General features: G+C 39.5%; 1 protein-coding gene across 2 annotated transcripts in view; it reads right to left on the reverse strand.

Moving 5' to 3' along the window:
* The window catches only part of CFAP70 (cilia and flagella associated protein 70), an 84,181-nt gene that overhangs the window by 12,670 nt on the left and 50,282 nt on the right, over positions 1-21,229 (reverse strand). For both annotated transcript variants that reach the window (XM_010852279.1, XM_010852280.1), the window contains 8 exons: positions 18,265-18,390; positions 16,072-16,205; positions 15,844-15,959; positions 15,421-15,645; positions 4,000-4,158; positions 3,201-3,322; positions 1,307-1,459; positions 717-878 (listed from right to left, as the gene is read on the reverse strand). In XM_010852279.1, coding sequence (XP_010850581.1) covers positions 717-878; positions 1,307-1,459; positions 3,201-3,322; positions 4,000-4,158; positions 15,421-15,645; positions 15,844-15,959; positions 16,072-16,205; positions 18,265-18,390 — 1,197 coding nt within the window. The remainder of the gene's footprint in view (positions 1-716; positions 879-1,306; positions 1,460-3,200; positions 3,323-3,999; positions 4,159-15,420; positions 15,646-15,843; positions 15,960-16,071; positions 16,206-18,264; positions 18,391-21,229) is intronic.

A 21,229-nucleotide genomic window follows, 5' to 3' on the forward strand; every position in this document is an offset into this window, starting at 1 on the left:
GTCCCTTCTTTCTTTTGTATTTCATCTGTATTTTGTTTGTTAAGGTCTTTGGCCCTTTTCTTAAATATTGTTTTCTTAAAGAACTGTTGTTCTTAATGTTCTTATTGTTCAGTTTTAAGAGTTCTTTGTATATTCTGGATAGCAGTCCTTTAGCAGTGTATCCTTTGTAAATGTTTTTTCTCAGTATTTTTTTCACAGTATTTTTATTTTATTACAAAGCAGTATATCCTTTATAAATGTTTTTTTGCAGAATATTTATTGGAAGGACTGATGCTGAAGCTGAAACTCCAGTACTTTGGCCATCTGATGTGAAGAATTGACTCATTTGAAAAGACCCTGATGCTGGGAAAGATTGAAGGCAGGAGGAGAAGGGGACGACAGAGGATGAGATGGTTGGATAGTATCAACAACTCGATGGACATAAGTTGGAGTAAGCTCCAGGAGTTAGTGATGGACAGGGAGGCCTGGGGTGCTGCAGTCTATGGGGTCGCAAAGAGTCAGCTACAACTGAGCGACTGAACTGAACTGAATATTAGACTGCCTGGGTTTGAATTCTACTTCTATTAATTACTGGTTATCTGATGTTGAGCAAGTCACTTTACCTTTGGATGTAAAAGTATCATTATCATATTACTATTTTTAGTCCTCAAAGAAGGATGCTAATGTTAATCAGGTCCCAGACCATGACCAGTTATTCCCCATCCTCTATTCCTCACCTCTTTCTCTTCCAGGTATATTTGCCCCAGGCGCAGGAAGATAAAGTGCATTTCAGAAGCATCCACTACAAAACTGATGGTTCGCTCATAGCATGCCTTGGCCTCCACATGATTTCCACTCAGAAAATAGAGATGACCCTTCACGCCCCAGACATTAGGGTTCTGAGAAAGTGAAGAACAAGTAGCACAGGGGATGAGATAGTATTTAAAAGCATATTAATGATTTTTGTCTAACATTTTGATTTAAATGAAGTCCGTGTTTTTGCAAATTAGAAAGAGGGCCATTCAGTTGCACTGGGAAACACTGCTCTAGGACTGCCCTCTCATTCTTCAAAGTCATTTTGTCCTTCGGGTAAATATTAAGAAAACATTCAAGCATAACCATGACGGTGTTCACAAAGAGAAAGCAGAAGTTCAGGAAAACTGAAGTAGATAAGCTGTCTGCTAAAGAGCTGTCCTTATCTTTTCTCTGGCCTTTGTAAAAGTCATGATTAAGTAAGAAAAACAAATGGAAGGAAATTAGATAAAATGACTTAACTGCTTGTCCCTTCTCCAAACTAAATTTAAGATGCTCTAGCAAAAGTAATTACCAGGTAGTCCATCTGGGCTGCTTGTTGAAGGTATTCCTCTGCTTTAGCAAAGTCCTTCTTGAGAAGGTGTGTTTGGGCCAGCACCAAATAATACTCACAGCTGGGGCCTCCATGAGGGCACAGTAGCTCATGGGCAAGCACTCTGTGTACATACTGCAAGGAAAAATCAGATGATAAGAAACATGTAAATGACTGCACTGTGTCAGTTCCACAGCTCTCATGGTTGAAGATTATGTCTCTGATAATAAATAATAAAGAGCATATTATAGACTGAGATGATTATCAATTTCAAAAGGTTAGAGGTGAGTTATGAACATTCAGCATATCATGGTTCCATTAAGAGCTATTCATGTAGAAATATTTCCAAGTTAATTACCTGTAGTACTATACAATCCTGGTCTTGCTCGTCACACTAGATGAGTTTTAGCCTGCTGCGTAGCATACATAGGCATTTCATCAACCACCAAATTAACATATAAGGTAAATGTTCAGGCATTTGTGTTTACAAGGAAACTCAGAATGAGGCAAAACTTTCCTTTCTAAAATTGTAGATTTGGGATCTTAGAAACATAATGTCTGTTTCTGACATACTCTCAAACATTTGTTATATTCACCAGTTACACTTTGGGCTAGTCTTTGTTTTTAATATGATTTAAGGCCTGCAAATTTGACAAACTCATATGTACTTGCTAGGTAGAGGGGAAACCCTTCTTCTCCCTCTGTTCTCATCCCAGCCTATAACACAGAAACTTCCACTGACATTAAATACCTGGTTAGGAAAACACAGGAGAAGGTTCTGCAGCTCTTTCCTCTATCTGCATTCAGGCTCTTGGATATGGGGGGAAGTGATTCATCTAATTATGGAGACAGAGAGCCTGTTTCTCTACTGTGAATGGTTAGTATATTAAAGGCTCCTGTTTTATGTGGTCCACTCTCATTGAGTTCGTAATTCTTGCCCTTTCTTGAGTTTGCCCACCCTCAGTGGGGCATGCACTCTACAGATTGAGGGCCAGCTCTCTTGGCTCCTGAATCTTGCTCTCTCTCTTACTGCTTGCTTCATGGGTACGCTTCTCACTGCCTATGCGGTAGGTAGACCTTGCAGGATGCTCTTCTTCTCTGGGAGGAGACTGCAACTCTCAAGCTCTTCCACCTATGACTGCATGGCTAAGTCAGATCTGGGATCAATCACATATCCAGCCCAGTTTTACCAATAAAAAATTACTATTTTTATCCCTCAATAGCACTGTGTAATAGTTTCAATTGGTTCAGAATCTGGAAGGAAAGAAGGGTGTGCTTAGGCTCCTGTGAATCCCTAACGCTCATGTAATATGAGTTCCCATATTAAGGTAACACCAGGCTACACAACTCAGAGTCTGACTTTGCTTTGCTGATATTCTATAGGGAGCAGACTGGCAGTGAGGTCTGCTAACGCTTTCTGCAGAGAGGAGTTCAGATTTGGATGTTTATACCATTAGGCCTACAGTGTGCTCTTAGAAACATGTTTGATTTCTGCATCATACACATTTAAACTTGCAAGACACCACTATAATAGAATAGGGAGAAGGCAATGGCACCCACTCCAGTACTCTTGCCTGGAAAATCCCATGGACAGAGGAGCCTGGTAGGCTGCAGTCCATGGGGTCGCTAATAGTTGGACACGACTGAGCGACTTCACTTTCACTTTTCACTTTCATGCATTGGAGAAGGAAATGGCAACCCACTCCAGTATTCTTGCCTGGAGAATCCCAGGGACGGCGGAGCCTGCTGGGCTGCCGTCTATGGGGTCGCACAGAGTCGGGCACGACCGAATCGACTTAGCAGCAGTAGCAGCATAATAGAATAAGTAGTTCATTAAAATCTTTCCCTCTGCTTGCCCTATTCCAAATATTCTTACCTGCACAGCATTGACTTTCATCAAGAAGCGTATAGTCTCCATGAAAATAGTGGTAGGAGTTTGGGAAACACTATAAGGGGTGGAATGCAGACAAGTTGATGACTCTTGAGATTTTAAGGCTTCTGAAAATATGATATTAAAATAATAGACAATTAGATATAAAGAAAAAATTCAGAAGCTCAGACACATAGAAGGGAGAGTATTCTACTCAATTACAAGAGAGAAAGTATAATCTTGAAAGCAATAGATTATTCTACAACAATGGCCCCCAAAGAGATCTCATAGGTTCTCAAGGTTAGTCTACTGATGGTTCCAAATACAAGTTGAATGAAATGAAAGTTTTTTTTTTTAATTCAGATCTTCCTGCAATTTCCCTGGAAGTCCAGTGGTTGAGATTCCACCCTTCCACTGCAGGAAGCATGACTTCAATCCCTTGTCAGGGAACTAAGATCCCACACATTGGACAGCATGCACCCACCCCCTCTCCGGCCAAAAAAAGTATTCAGATCTTCTTGAATGTGAAACAGATTTCTAGATACTTTGAACCTTCAGATATTCCAAACATGAAAATTCACTGTTAGAAAGTCATAGATCTGTTGGCTATTTCTCTGAGCTAAAAGTGAAAGAGTGGCACTACTGAGACTAGATTTCAGAGACTAGCCTCATATGAAGGAATTTAGCATAACAGATAAGCCAATCAACTTCAAACGAGACTGCCATTTTGGTCATCATAAGAGTCTTTATCATTGTCTAGTTTGTTTATGTCCTTCTTTCAAGCAGAAATCTTTATTCTAGTTACCTTTTTTTGATCCTGTCTCCTTGATAAATATGTTGGATGCTTTTTGGCTGGTAGCTGGATCCTGAGATTGTACAGACAAAATGGGTTCATGTGAATCAGACTGCAGTTGAGAGGATTCATCAAGAAATTCATCTAGAATGGATAATGGAGCTCCTAGTCCTAAAAAAGATTATATTTTAATGAGAAAAAAAAACACCTTCCTAAACTGTATTAATATTTAAATGTTTATTATAGGAAAAAATTTGAACGAGGCTTGAAACTTCTAATCCAATTCTGAAAATTATAAAGAAATACTATGTTGTAAAAAAACAAGAAGTTAACATGTGATACAGTATTATTAAAGTAAGATTTTGTTCAAATTTCACAAAATCTTTTGCTAGTGTCCATTATTTCTTTTCATAGTTCATTCAAGACTCCACATTGTATTTAATTGCATTGAGCAGCTTCAGTGTACAACAAATTCTGGTAAATTCTCTTTTCACTTTTATTCTATTACAAATAATTTTGACATTTAACTTCCCCAAAATGAGATTTTTAAAGCATCTTTGATATTAATTTCTCATTCAAACACTTTCTTCTCTGCAACCACCCTCTGTGTTTTTTGAGTCTTCTAATTTTGTTGAGGCTCTCAATACCTAAGTCAAATATCTCTCTTGCTAAATGTCATATTATACTTGAAAATATGTGGGTTATTTTCAAATATATTTTGATATTGATCTCTAACATAATACCACAGTGAAAAGAGAACAGAATGCATGATTTCAGTATATTTAGACCATGAAATTTTTGCACCTGGTCTTATATCCCTGGATGTGTTCCAATGTCTTCATAGTTTATAGTCTATGGGAACTTGAATAGAATTTGTATCCTATTGTTATATGAAAATTGTGTAAATCTTAATTATGTCGAATTGGTTTATAGTGCTTTTCAGGTCTACTACATCCTTCTATTTCTCTGTATATTCATTCTGTTAATTTTTGAGAGCTTGATATTGAAACTCCAGCTAAAACTCTTAATTTACCTACTTTAAAAAGTAATTGTAATATATAGTGGAACTACATGTAACTCTGTTCTGCATTTTCAAGTCTCCTATAAATGTGTTATCGTATTTTCATAATGTAAAAAATGAAAGACAAATACAGTGAAAAAATTTTATTATAAAAGGAGATAAAATACAAGTAACTTCCAAAGCATACATATCCCCTAAATATTTCATGGAAAGAAACATTGTTCTGCAGACTTTTATGTTTCTGATTAATTTAAAGAGTACAAGCTCCACTGACAGCACAGCTCCTGTCACTGTGACTCCCTAGTCCAAAGCTGCTGTAAGCCAAGTCCTGATAGTGTCAAATACCTATTGCAAAAGCTATATGCCAAACCTAGAATCTCAAGAATCCAAAGGAGAATATTAACATAGTTTTAGAAAATATTAAAACTCCTTAAGGACAAGAATTCTATTTTATATCATTATTCAAAAATCATCACCATCATCATCATCATATAAAGTAGCTCTATTTGAACATGACTGTATTTGAACATAAGGACTGTAATGCATAGTTTTATTTATTTTTCACAACACTATGAAATATGTTTATTATGTTCCATTAAACAAAGTGAACCACAGAAAAGTTAATTTCCTGAAGCTCTTAAACATACCATGCTGCCTCTCACATAAATACATGTTTTAGGAATAAAAATAAAAAGCAATGCCAGTTAGGAAATGATCAATGCCAACTGGCTCTGACTTAGAAGAGGTCACTCTCAGCTAGAGAAAAAGATATGGCTTTGGAAAATAGGTAAAAGTTGGACAGGTAAAGAGGTAGGGGCTAAAGCTTGGGAGTAGCAAGCTAATTATTTTAATGGGTACTGAGGATTGCATAGCAAAAATTAAGGAAAGGGAGGTTAGGGGCTAGACTGTATTGATATCTGAATGCTAGGAGTTTTCTTCTATAAGAAAAAGAAGAGGGTTACAGTGAAGAGTTTTAGCAGAAAAATCAGAGGATTAAAGTGGTATTTTATGAAGATTACTCTAGCAGTACTATGCAGCAAGGAGAAAAAAATGTTGATGAAGAAGTCTGTAATGAGGCTGTTATAATGCTCTGGATATTGGTAATGGATAGCAGTGGAAATATAAAGGGATGGTGCAGAGAGCATTTCGAAAGAAAATCAACTGGTCTGGGAAATCAACTTGATATAAGGATACGGGGAAGGTCAAGTAAGCAAGCAAGAAGCAGCAGGACTGACTCTGAGATCACGAGCTTGGGTGCCTAATATAACAATGCAGTCAGTTTCCCATATGAGGAGATGAGTTACCTAGTGGGAAAATCCACTGCTGGACTCTGGAGGGGCGTCAGCATTAAAGACAGACATTTGAGAGTTATGAGAAGTGAAATAGAAACTGTGAGGGGAGGTGAGCTCTTAGAAAGGAAGGCAGTATTAGTGGGAAATGATTACACCTAATGGATGTAACAAGAAAGTGAAGTGAAGTCGCTGAGTTGTGTCAGACTCTTTGCGACCACGTGGACTGTAGCCTACCAGGCTCTTCCATCCATGGGATTTTCCAGGCAAGAGTACTGGAGTGGGGTGCTATTTCCTTCTCCAGGGGATCTTCCCGACCCAGGGACTGAACCCGGGTCTCCCGCGTTGTAGGCAGAACAAGAAAGAGAAGGAAACCCAAACTATTAGAGATGGAGGTAATCCAATATGCATTTCAGGAAAAAGAGACTGGTTAAATATGCAGACTGATCATCGAGACATGATGATCTTAAGGAAAAAAAAGAAACTGGAAGTTGCCAAAATAGCAGAGTAGGAAGACCCTGAACTCACCACCTCCCATGGATACACCAAATTTACAACCACTTATAGAACAGCTGTCTTTATCTATGAAAATGACAGAGACTAGAAGAAAATGTTTTCCACACTAAAGACAAAAAGGAACCACAATGAGATGGTAGGAGGGATGGGGACATGGTATAGTCAGGATCCACACTGTCAGTTTGGTGATCCACAAACAAGAGGAATATCGCCATCATAGAGGTCCTCCCCGGGGAGCAAGGGGTTTAAGCCCTATATCAGGCTCCCCAACCTAGGGATTCTGCATCGGGAAGACAAGCCCCCAGAACATCTGGCTTTGAAAACCAGTGGGGCTTAGGATAAGAAGAGGCAAAGGACTATAGGAAATAGATACTCCACTCAAAGGGCATCCACAAAATGTCACAGGCTCCATGTCTCAGCGCAGAGGCATGAACTTGAAAGGAGCCCAGGTCAGACCCTCTTGCTGATCTTGGAGAACCTTCTGGAGTGTTAGAAGTTAACTGGTACTCCCTCTAGGGATGCAGACACTGGTGAAACAGCCATTTTTGAAGCATTCTACCACAATAACATTGGTACTAGCAAATGCCATTTTAGAATCTTTCCTTTGGCCTATTACCACTGGGAATCGACCCCACTCACCAGTGGTTTGGCAAAGCCGTGAGCTCCCCTGGAGCTCAAGAACAGCTGTCTGGGGACACGGACTTGCCCACCAGTGGACTGGCACCAGCCTTTAGTCCCTCGGGGATGCACAACCAACCACACAGAAAAATACTGTGCCATCCAGTGGGCCCTCAGTTACCACATGAGGCACAGCCTCATGGACAATTGGGCCAGGGGCCAGTCCTGCTTACCAGCATGCCCATAAAGTTCACCTTGCCACAAGAGAAGAGGGATACTTCTAGAGTGTATACCTCTGGTGACCTGAGAAGAGTGCCCTGCTGGACCCCACTGGACATCTCCTATATAAGGCACTTCTTCAAGACTGGGAAATGTAGCCAACCGACCTACCTAACACACAGAAGTAAACAGAGAATTGGGAGAAATGAAGAGATAGATGAATATGTTATCAATAAAAGAATAAGACACAACCTTAGAAACTTAAACTGCTCTAAAAAATAAAGTCTGTATAAAAATAATATATTAATATGAAAAAACATGTCCTTCTAATGAATTTTTTAAACCTAGATGAAATTGACAAACTCTAAAAAGTAGAAAATGCAAAAAAAGTAGAAAATGCCATGAATAACACTAATAAATATAAAATACAAATACATTAAACACTAAAAGCAAAAGAACAAAAGGTACTTAATAATCTGGATCATCAAACTAGACAAAAAAAATTATAGCCTTTCATTTATGAATACAGATGCAAAGATCCAAAATAAAGAGTTAGCTATTCAAATCAAAAGGTATATTAAAAATTAATACATTATGATCAAGCAGTATTTATTCAATTATTGTGAGGATTGTTAAATATAAAAGAAATCTATCAATGTTGTTCACTATACTAATAGATAAAAGGAGAAAATAATTTTTTTTTATTGATGCAGAAAAAGAATCTGATAAAGATCAATACTTATTAATGAAAAAAAACTTTGGAAATTAAGAACATAAGAGATTTTTTTTAATTCTGTAAAGGTTTTTTTTTTTTTAAGAAAAATCTTAAACCATATTTTAGATTTAACAGACAAACTTTAAACTCATTCCCCTTAGGGAAAGAAGACAAGGCTGAACACTATAACTACAACATATTACTGTAAATAATAAAAAGAGGTGAGCAGTATGAGAATTGGGAAGAAAAGGTAACATTATCATTATTGGCAGATGATATAATAATATCTGGAAAAAACAATAGAAGTAATAATCTATCTGAATCAATAAGAGTCAAATTACGGGCTTCCCTGGTGGCTCAGTGGTGGAGAATCCTCCTGCCAGTGCAGGAGACCCAGGTTCCATCTCTGGTCCAGAAGGATCCCACATGCCAAGGAGCAACCAAGCCTGTGCACCACTACTGAGCCTCTGCTCTAGAGCCCAAGTGCCGCAACTACTGAACCTGCATGCCCTGGAGCCCGTGCTCTGCCATAAAAGAAGCCACTGCAATGAGAACTCTGCCCTCAGCCAGAGAGTGGCCCTCACTCTCCGCAACTAGAGAAAAGCCCGCATAGTAACGAAGACTCAGCACTGCTGAAAATAAAGAAATAAATAAACTAAGCTCCCTATTTTAAAAAAATGAGTCAAACTAGATTATCATATACAAGTCAAATCTACAAAACAATAGTATACACTAAAATGTAGAAAATCAATAGCATATATTAAAAAATACCAGCAATAACCAACTAGAAAATAATTATTAAGTATGTTGTTCACTATACTAATAGATAAAAGGAGAAAATAATTAAAATAAGATACTATTATGATAGCAATGCAATCAATAAAACAACTATGAATTACTTAAATAGGGCCTCACTAGGGAAAAAATGTTAAAAACTTTAACAAAGAACCCAGAAGATGACCAGAGTAAATGGAGAGATTCTCCACATACTTGGATAGAATGGTTAATAATATGCAGGTGTCTACTGGAGTCCCCTGTTGGCTCAGACGGTAAAGAATCCGCCTGCAATGCTTGAGACCTGGGTTTGATTTCTGGGTTGGGAAGATCCCCTGGAGGAGGGCATGGCAACCCCTCTCTAGTATTCCCAGATTTTCCAGGCAAGAACCTAGCAGGCTACAGTCCATGGGGTTGCAAAGAGTTGGACATGACTGAGCGACCAAGCACAGAAGCACAGATGTCTATTATCCCTAAATTAATTTATAAATTCAATACAGTCAAAATAAAATGTCCAACTGGATTTTTAACGTACTTGATAAACTCACTATAAAATTCATATAGGTGAATAAAGATTCATGAACAGGTAAATCAGGTATACAAAAGGCAAGTAAATGGGAAAACCTCATGTGCCAGAAACCAAGGCACAGTATAACACCACAGCAATAAACAGTGTGATGTTGTTTTAAAATTAGACAAATCAGAACACAGAGCTCAGAGACATATACACCTTAAATCAAATGATAAAAGATGATTGCTTAACAGATGGTTTTGAGAAAATTATCTCTCTACGTGGAATGAAACTAGTTCCCACCTAGCATCACACTAAGAGATGGAATCTGGATAGATTAAACATGTAAATGTAAAACTAATATTATAAAGTTAAAAAAACTAATATTATAAAGTTAATCAAAGAAAATGTGACTTGAGGTAGGAAGAACTATTTAAACAAAACTTCAAAGGCACAAAACCACAAAGCATTTGCAGAGCTGAACAACACAATCAACTAATTAAACTCACTTTATAGAACACTCCACTCAGCAACAGCGGAATATACACTCTTTTCAAGTGCACATGGATCAAGTCAGATTAAACACTAGACCATAAAACAAGTAGAAGGATTCAAATCATGTAAAGTACATTTTCTAACCACTATTAAGTTAAATTAGAAATAAGAAACAAGTATATCTAGAAAAATTCTCATATATTAGAAAATAAAAAACATATGGCTAGATAACCCAGATATTCAATTGCTAAGTTGAACAGTCCCAGCTATTCAACTTCTAAGTATTTATCCATCTCATCCTCTTTCCCTCCTGCCTTCAATCTTTCCCAGTATCAGGGGCGACAGAGGATGAGATGGTTGGATGGTATCACTGACTCAATGGACATGAGTCTGAGCAAATGCTGGGAGATGGTGAAGGACAAGGAAGCCTGGCATGCTGCATTCCATGGGGTTGCAAAGAATCAGACACAACTTTGTGATAAAAAATAATAATATGTATTTATCCAAAAGAATGAGAGTCCATGTCTATATAAAAATTTGTACACAATATCCACAGCAACTTTAACAGTCCCAAATTAGAAACAGCCCAAATATATATCAACAGGTAATTAAATAAATACAGTGTGGTATCTCCATACATCAGGATATTATTTAGCAATAAAAAAGGATGAACTACTGATATGGGCAACAACATGTTTGAGTCTCAAAATAATCAAAACTGGATTAAAGATTTACTGAGCACGGCCCTGCCCATCAGAACAAGACCCAGTATTCCCCTCAGTCAGTCTATCCCATCAGGAAGCTTTCATAAGCCTCTTATGCTTCTCCATCAGAGGGCAGACAGAATGAAAACCACCAGAAAACTAACCAATCTAATCATATGGACCACAGTCTTGTCTAACTCAATGAAATTATGAGTCATGCCATGTAGGGCCACCCAAGACAGATGGGTCATGGTGGAGAGTTCTGACAAAATGTGGTCCACTGCAGAAGGGAATGGCAAACCACTTCAGTATTCCTGCCTAGAGAGCCCCATGAACAGTATGAAAAGGCAAAAAGATAGGACATTGAAAGATGAACTCCCCAGGTCAACAGGTGCCCAATATGCTAATAGAGCTCAGTGGAGAATTAACTCCAGAAAGAATGAAGAGATGGAGCCAAAACAAAAAGAACACCCAGTTGTGGATGTCACTGGTGATGAAACCAAGGTCTGATGCTATAAAGAGCAATATTGCATAGGAACCTGGAATGTTAGGTCCATGAATCAAGGCAAACTGGAAGTGGTCAAACAGGAGATGGCAAGAGTGAATGTCGACATTTTAGGAATCAGCGAACTAAAATGGACTGGAATGGGTGAATTTAACTCAGATGACCATTAAATCGACTACTGTGGGCAAGAATCCCTTAGAAGAAATGGAGTAGCCATCATAGTCAACAAGAGTCCAAAATGCAGTACTTGGATGCAGTCTCAAAAACAATACAATGATCTCTGTTCTTTTACAAGGCAAACCATTCAATATCACGGTAATGTAAGTCTATGCCCCGACCAGTAATGCTGAAGAAGCTGAAGTTATACGGTTCTATGAAGGCCTACAAGACCTTCTAGAACTAACACCCAAAAAAAGATGTCCTTTTCATTATTGGGGAATGGAATGCAAAAGTAGGAAGTCAAGAAACACCTGAAGTAACAGGCAAATTTGGCCTTGGAGTACAGAATGAAGCAGGGCAAAGGCTAATAGAGTTCTGCCAAGAGAACACACTGGTCATAGCAAACACCCTCTTCCAACAACACAAGAGAAGACTCTACACATGGACATCACCAGATGGTCAATATTGACATCAGATCGATTATATTCTTTGCAGCCAAAGATGGAGAAGCTCTATACAGTCAGCAAAAACAAGACCGGGAGCTGACTGTGGCTCAGATTATGAACTCCTTATTGCCAAATTCAGACTTAATTGGAGAAAGTGGGGAAAACCACTAGACCATTCAGGTATGACCTAAATCAAATCGCTAACAATTATACAGTGGAAGTGAGAAATGGATTTAAGGGACGAGATCTGATAGACAGAGTGCCTGATGAACTATGGATGGAGGTTTGTGACATTGTACAGGAGACAAGGAGCAAGACCATTCTGAAGAAAAAGAAATGAAAAAAGGAAAATGGCTGTCTGAGGAGGCCTTACAAATAGCTGAGGAAAGAAGAGAAGCCAAAAGCAAAGGAGAAAAGGAAAGATATACCCATTTGATTGCAGAGTTCCAAAGAATAGCAAGGAGAGATAAAAAAAAAAAAAGCCTTCCTCAGTGATCAATGCAAAGAAATAGAGGAAAACAACAGAATGAGAAAGACCAGAGAATGAGAAAGATTAGAGATTCCAAGGGAACATTTCATGCAAAGATGGGCTCAATAAAGGACAGAAATGGTAGGGACCTAACAGAAGCTGAAGATATTAAGAAGAGGTGGCAAGAATACACAGAAGAACTGTACAAAAAGATCTTCATGACCCAGATAATCACGATGGTGTGATCGCTCACCTAGAGCCAGACATCCTAAATGTGAAGTCAAGTGGGACTTAGGAAGCATCACTACGAACAAAGCTAGTGGAGGTGATAGAATTCCAGTTGGACTATTTCCAATCCTAAAAGATGATGCTGCGAAACTGCTGCCCTCAATATGCCAGCAAATTTGGAAAACTCAGCAGAGGCCACAGGACTGAAAAAGGTCAGTTTTCATTCCAATCCCAAAGGAAGGCAATGCCAAAGAATGCTCAAACTACCGCACAATTGCACTCATCTCACACGCTAGCAAAGTAATGCTCAAAATTCTACAAGCCAGGCTTCAGCAATACATGAACTGTGAACTTCCAGATGTTCAAGCTGGTTTTAGAAAAGGCAGAGGAACCAGAAATGAAATTGCCAACATCCGCTGGATCATCGAAAAAGCAAGAGAGTTCCAGAAAAACATCTATTTCTGCTTTATTGACTATGCCAAAGTCTTTGACTGTGTGGATCACAATAAACTGTGGAAAATTCTGAAAGAGATGGGACTACCAGACCACCTGACCTGCCTCTTGAGAAACCTATATGCAGGTCAGGAAGCAACAGTTAGAATTGGAACAACAACAACAACAACAAAAAGAATTGGAGCAACAGACTGGTTCCAAATAGGAAAAGGAGTACGTCAAGGCTGTATATTGTCACCTTGCTTATTTAACTTATATGCAGAGTACATCATGAGAAAAACTGGGCTGGATGAAGCACAAGCTGGAATCAAGATTGCCAGGAAAAATATCAATAACCTCAGATATACAGATGACATCACCCTTATGGCAGAAAGTGAAGAAGAGCTAAAGAGTCTCTTGATGAACGTGAAAGAGGAGAGTGAAAAAGCTGGCTTAAAGCTCAACATTTAGAAAACTAAGATCAAGGCACCCGTTCCCATCACTTCATGGCAAATAGATGGGGAAACAGTGGAAACAGTGGCAGACTTTATTTTCTTGGGCTCCAAAATCACTGCAGATGGTGACTACACCCATGAAATAAAAAGACACTTACTCCTTGGAAGGAAAGTTATGACCAACCTAGACAGCGTATTAAAAAGCAGAGACATTACTTTGCCAACAAAGGTCTGTCTAGTCAAGGCTATGGTTTTTCTAGCAGTCATATACGGATGTGAGAGTTGGACTATAAAGAAAGCTGAGCGCCGAAGAATTGATGCTTTTGAACTGTGGTGTTGGAGAAGACTCTTGAGAGTCCCTTGGACTGCAAGGAGATCCTACCAATCCATCCTAAAGGAAATAGGTCCTGAATGTTCATTGGAAGGACTGATGCTGAAGCTGAAACTCTAATACTTTGGCCACCTGATGTGAAGAGCTGACTCATGAAAAGACCCCGATGCTGGGAAAGACTGAAGGCAGGAGAAGAAGGGGACGACAGAGGATGAGATGGTTGGATGGCATCACTGACTCAACTGACTTGGGTTTGGGTGGACTCCGGGAGTTGGTGATGGACAGGGAGGCCTGGCGTGCTGCAGTCCATGGAGTCGCAGAGTCGGACATGACTGAGTGATTGAGCTGACTGACTAACTGAAGTGCAAAAAGTCAGACAAAAAACCAGTATATACTGTGTAATTCTTCTTAATTCTAAAATTGGGACATCCCCAGTGGTTAAGAATCTGCCTGCCAATGCAGAGGACACAGGTTGGATCCCTGGTCTGGGAAGATCCCACATTCGGCGAAGCAGCTGGGCCTGTGATCCACAGCTAAGCCCATACCCCTAGAGCCCTTGCTCTGCAATGAGAGAGGCCACCACAATGAGAAGCCCACACACCACGGCAAAGAGCAGTTGTCCCCACTCGCTGTAACTAGAGAAGGCCTGCACACATTAATGAAGACCCAGGGCAGCCATAAATAAATAAGTAAAAGTCTAACATATGCAAACTCATCCATAGTAACAGAAAGTTGATTGGTGGTTATATGGAAACAGGGGCAAGAGAAAGAGATTACAGTCTACAGCCACACCACCCTGAATGTGCCAGATCTCATCTGATCAGGGTCAGGCCTGTTGAGTACTTGGGTGGGAGAAAGAGATTACAAATGGGCACAAAGAAAGTTTTGGAGTTTTCAGATATGTTCATTATATTAACTGTGGTGATGTTTCCATAGATGTGTTCACATGTCAAAACTTTTCAAATTGTACACATTAAATATGTGCAGTTTATGAAATATTCATTATACCCTAAACTGTTGAAAATACATGTACACAAAATAACAATTTTGTGATAATAAGTGTAATAACTTATAAACAAAATAACATATGCAAGAAACACACAAAAACACACAACTTAAACACATTAGAATGATTTCCTTAAGTGGGGGAAAGGAGAATGTCAGTGAAAAACAGGGAAAAAAAGTGATTAAATAAATTTAAAAATTTTACAATCACAAGACTGAGACTTTAGATCCTGGGGAAGTGAGTGAGGGGGAAAAGAATCTGCTAAAATGATACCCCTTTTAGGGATACATAGAGATGTTAAATTCTCAAAAATTTTAAGTCTCAAAAAATTGACAAGCAACAACAGTAGAAATTTCCGACTTTCAGTCACATGAACGAGGAAATGTTTAGAAGGACTGTTGCCTGGTAGCCCTGGAACAACTCAAAACTCCACTTTCTCATTTATTTCACAACTATTTACTGAGTACCTACTATGTGCCAGGGCCTACTCATGAGGCCAGTAATTTTTCCAATAGCCACACACCACCTCCCTGGTCCTACCTGTGGGGGCTTCCACTTTGAGGGCTGCTGTAGAAGAAACATTGGTAACTCCCCAAGGACCTAAGCTGGATTCTGCTTTCCCTCCTTCTTCAACATATTCTATAGTACCGGTGCTCTTCTGCTTCGTGACTTGTGCCTGAAGAACTCGTGCCTGAAGCTGTTTGGAGGCTTCATGAAATGCCATTTCCATTCGAATATCATTATTTTGAATTTCATAGTATAAGCCTGAATAAAAAAAGACGTTGAAACAAAGGTGACTAATTTCCCACTATCAAATACTGAAGAATGACAACATTTCATTTAAATTTCCCACACTTCTACCAAAGTTTAAGAATTACATGATGAGCCATTAAAGAATGGAAGGAGAAAGGAAAAATCTTCTAATGAAAGAAGATACATTTGTATCATAGGAAAGTATCAAACCAAGTAAAGTCCAGGCTACAACATTGGTCGGTTCCAAGCAAGTAGCATCTTCAAAGAAAACTTCTGCCTGCTCATAGTTCTCCATCAGGACAGCCAGGACACCACACAGCAACAAGCTGAGAAGAGACCACCAGCATGATTGACCACATGGCCCATGTCGCAGGAACCAGGGCAAACGCACACAGAAGCTTATCTGCTCCTACTCATTCCTCTCCCTTCCAACCATACCTCTGGATATGATTCTGGTTCAGGGAAAGGGCTTTTCGAAAACACTCCTGTGCTTTGATATTGTCTTCAGTTAGAAGGCAGAAGGCACCATAGTCCAGCCAGTGCTCCAGGTTCTGGGGCTCACGAACTAACCTCTGCCACATGAAACATCAGGAGGACCAAGGTTACCGTGACACTATGCTACATCCTTCATGCACATAACATCACATAGCAAGCACTCCAGAAATACTATAAGCTCTATGAAATTAGAAACATAACTTCTTTTTTGCTTACCATTAAATTCTGAATGCCCAGAACAGTCACTTGTCTGGCTTATATTATGTGGTCAATAAATATTTATTGAAATAATGTAAAAAATGAATCCTCAAAAAAAAAATGAATCCTCAATCATTGCTTTCTAGTATCAGTGTTTTGGTCACCATATGCTCATCCAATTACTTGGGAACCAAAAGGTTCATTTTATGTTTCATTTTAAAAATTTACATATAATCACTTCTGTCACAGTCTTGAGGAGGCAAATATCAGCTTATCCACAAATATGTAATAATAAAAGCAACTTATAATGAGTGAAAACTATAAAACATTGCTGAAAGAAATTAAAAAGAAGAGAGATAAACAAATGAAAACACATTGCATGTTCACAGATTAGATTAGAAGACTTAATACTGTGAAAAGCAATATATAGACTCAATGCAATGTCTATCAAAATCCCAATGATATTTTTTTGCAGAAACATAAAAGCCCATTCCAAAATTCATATGGAATCTTAAGGATCCTGAATATCCAAAATGATCTTTAAAAAGAACAAAACTAGAAAACTCACACTTCCTGATTTCAGAACTTAACAAAGTTACAATAATCAGTCTGGTACTGGTATAAAGACAGACATATAAGCCAAGGGAATAGAATGGAGAGCCCAGAAATAAATCCTAACATATATGGTCAAATGACTTTTGACAAAGGTGTCAAGACCATTCGGTAGGAAAAGGACAATCTTTTAAGCAAACTATGCTAGGAAAACGGAGTATCCACATGCAGAGAATGAAGCTGAACCCTTACCTAACACCATATACAAAAAAATAATTCAAGTGAATCAAAGACCTAAATGTAATATCTAAAACTATAAAATTCTCCTAAGAAAACACAGGGCAACAGTTTCACAACTGGATGTGACAATCTTCCTCCAGCTATGTTCCCATTAACTGCGTGTTTCTCCCTCTCCCTACACTGGGACATTTGCACCAGAGGGAGGGTGTGTGAAGCAAGTTGGGCCCTGTGCATATAGCTGTAACAATGGCTGCTTATGTAGACATCTGTGGCTCTTCTCAGATGCAGCCCAGGTTAGACTTTTTTTTTCCTGGTTGTGGCCCCCAGATCCAGTGCCATGCTGTGGTGTGGTCTGAGTGGGGCTGGAGCACTGGCTTGGCTTGGGCCCAGATGCATGGTAAGGTGGCCGTGAGGAATGTGCCAGCCTGTAGGGCAGATCTCGCTCTGCCCTGCCTCAGGGGCAAGCCAGGACACTTGCATTCTTCATAAACGGAGCCCAGGCTTCTCCAGCCTTTCTGTTTGTCCCAGCAGTCAGTCCTCCAACCCGCAAAGGCGCCCTGTCTTCTCTACACAGTAATCCAGGACTGGGACACCCAGTCTGCGGCTTGACTCACTTACCCCTCAGTGTGAATATTCACCAGTGCACCCTCCCTTTTCCTCTGAGTCCCCTCCTAGGGTCACAGGTCCCAACCAGCTCACTTTTCTTCCCTTTCAGCTAAATTATGCGTGTATCTTTCTTACAGCCTTGCTTGTACATGAGCCCTTCTGTCAGCTTCCAGTGAGAATTGTTCCACATGTAGATGTATTTTTAACATGCTTAAGGCAAGGAGGTGACCTCCAAGTCCCCTTACTCTGCCATCTTTATTTCTGCCTCCTGAGGCTCATTTCTGCATATGGATAACCAACTGTTCTAACACAATTTTTTGAAAAGCCTATCCTTTAGGCATTGAATTTTTAAATCTGTAAACAACTTTGTCAAAAATACAATGGCTGTTTCTATGGACCTATTTTTGGACTCTCTTATTGATCTATGTGTCCATCTTTTCACCAACAAGGTTGGATTTCAAACAATCAAACACTCCTATGTATTATACCCATATTATACAATTAGCAGTAGCAACAACCACCAGAAAGATGTTTAATTACCTCTTCATAGTACACTGTTGCCATTTCATAGTTCTCATTGACTTCTGCTTCAAATGCAAAGAGTCGAAGCTGTTCACTGTTAGTATAAATGGCTGGAGGGGTGCCTTGGACATCATCTGGCATGGTCTTGTCAGCATCAAGATGACAGGTAGACAAAATGAAGCAATTATAAGCAGAGAAGTTTTATAAGAATAAACCAGATATGAGGCTCTAGTTATGATGTCTAAAATGATATTGAGGTTTCTCACAGTCTTGCCAGTACAGTAACAGAGTGAGTGTGAACCAACAGATAAATATCGAGGGTGAAATAGAATCTCAGGTATCTGAACACCAACAGTCTGAGCTCATGGAAGTGAGTAAAAATTATTTATAGCAGAACAGCTCTCCTCAAGGCTGGGCAGTCAGCATCCCTAAGTCACTTCTAACCCCAAATAGCTTCTTTCTTTTTCTCTAGTGTACAGAAATATAATCATTTTTTAGGGGTCATGATATGAAAAGGTTGGCAAGAAGTACCTAGAATCTTCAAATATCGAGAAAACAAATCTTTGGCAGCTACATCTATATTTTCAATGGGATATATAGACAGATTCTACCAAGGAGACATTTTAGACATAGCCAGAAAGGTAGAAGGAAAAATAACATATCCTTTATACCCAGATAGGAAAGAGGAGGTCTGGTATAATAAGCAATCTCTTGGGCCAGAGGCCAGGGGCAGGGAAGACCCCTCCCCCGATTTCTTAACCAGAAATAAAACTTGTATCGTTGACTTTAACAAGGAGAGTTACTAAGGAATGTGAAGAGTGAAGCTCAGTTTGAGATGGGCCAAAGAGAGCTTCTGATCATTGTTAATGCCTCTGTACTCCGTTCTTTCTAATTCTGAGCTCCAAATCCCTATAGCAACACACTCCTATGCCCAAACCAGAAATATTTTACCTCTAATATCCACTCCCCATACCCACATTACAAGCCTTCTGTCTTCTTGTCATTTAGTCCCCTTAAAACTGCTCTCTGACTTCCAATACACCTATAATTTCCCAAATGGATAAGCCTGGACCTCATGATTATCTACTCATACTGCTCTCTCACCAGCACATTCAAGTCCTGGGCATCCTTGTCCTTTTCCTGCACTTGCTCAGACAACTCCCAAATCAAAACAATCCCACAATCTGACTTCTTCCTTCTTAGGCAGAAGCTGCTAATTGAGCCTGAAGAAAACTGCATATGGTCTTAGCTGAAGACTTTACTACTCTCAACAATCTATGTATCTGTCCTTGTTCAGCAACATTTTCCATTATGCTAAGCAGTATCTAAATTTTCTTCTCTTCAAACTACATTCAACACTTACTCCTTTCACTTTCAGTAAAGATGTTACTTCACAGAGGAAATAGAAATTATTAGGCAAAAAAAAAAAAAAAAAATCCTTCAACTTTTGAATCCCACAACCAAATTGTTTCTCTTTTTTCTAAGATTTATTTAATTTTTTGGCTGTGGTGGGTCTTTGTTGGTGCATGTGGGCTTCCTCTAGTCGCAGAGAGCGGGGGCTACTCTCCATTGTGGTGTGTGAGCTTCTCATCGGTGGCTTCTCTTGTTGCAGAGCACAGGCTCTAGGCACACAGGCCTTCAGCAGCTGCAGCGCATGGGCTCAGCAGTTGTGGCTCTCGGGGTCTAGAGCGTGGGCTCAGTAGCTGTGGTGCACAGGCTTAGTTGGTCCACAGCATGTGCAATCTCCCCAGACCAGGGATCAAACCAGCATCCCTTGCATTGCAAGGCAGATTCTTAACCACTTAACCACCAGTGCTCAAGAAGGGAAGCCCCTAAACTGTTTATTCCTGCATCCATTGTATGTCTTTCCTTGCAACCTCAGAGGAAGAGGTATCACATCCTTCTCTGTTTTGAGGCTAATCCTTACATCTAAATTCTTGATCCTTTTCCATTTGTATATCCCAAGTCTGCCACTGATTGTCCTCTCTTTCCCCTCAACTTTGAACTTCTCCCAATCTACTGACTCCTTTTCCTAAACCTGAGGACATTCTAAAGACTTTTCCATCTTAAAAAGAAAATCTCTAATTTCTAGCTACTACTTTCCTACTCCTTCCTTTTATCTTCCAACTTCTTGAATGTTTATCCACCTGCTTTCTAATCGCTCATTTACTCCTCAATTCACTATAACTTGGATCTACTTCATTAGACCAATGAAACCGCTATGAAAAGGTTAACAACAGCCTCTTTATTGCCAAATTCAAAAAAATCTTTTCAGACTTTCTCTTTTCTCCCTAGCTATATGAACATATAACTGGCATCAGTTCAGTTCAGTTGCTCAGTCGTGTCCAACTCTGTGCGACCCCATGAACCGCAGCACGTCAGGCCTCCCTGTCCATCACCAACTCCCAGAACCCACCCAAACCCATGTCCATTGAGTCGGTGATGCCATCCAACCATCTCATCCTCTGTCATCCCCTTCTCCTCCTGCCCTCAATCTTTCCCAGCATCAAATGGGTCAGCTCTTTGCATCAGGGGACCAAAGTATTGGAGTTTCAGCTTCAACATCAGTCCTTCCAATGAACATCCAGGACTGATCTCCATTAGGATGGACTGGTTGGATCTCTTTGCAGTCCAAGGGACTCTCAAGAGTCTTCTCCAACACCACAGTTCAAAAGCATCAATTCTTTGGTGCTCAGCTTTCTTCACAGTCCAAGTCTCACATTCATATATGACGACTGGAAAAACAATAGCCTTGACTAGATGGACCTTTGTTGACAAAGTAATATCTCTGCTTTTTAATATGCTGTCTAGGTTGGTCATAACTTTCCTTCCAAGGAGTAAGCATATTTTAATTTCATGGCTGCAATCACCATCTACAGTCATTTTGGAGCCCCCCAATATAAAGTCTGCCACTGTTTCCCCATCTATTTGCCATGAAGTGATGGGACTGGATGCCATGATCTTAGTTTTCTGAATGTTGAGC

Source organism: Bison bison, unplaced genomic scaffold (genome assembly GCF_000754665.1).
Source record: "Bison bison bison isolate TAMUID 2011002044 unplaced genomic scaffold, Bison_UMD1.0 scf7180017864309, whole genome shotgun sequence".
Taxonomy (NCBI): Eukaryota; Metazoa; Chordata; class Mammalia; order Artiodactyla; family Bovidae; genus Bison; species Bison bison.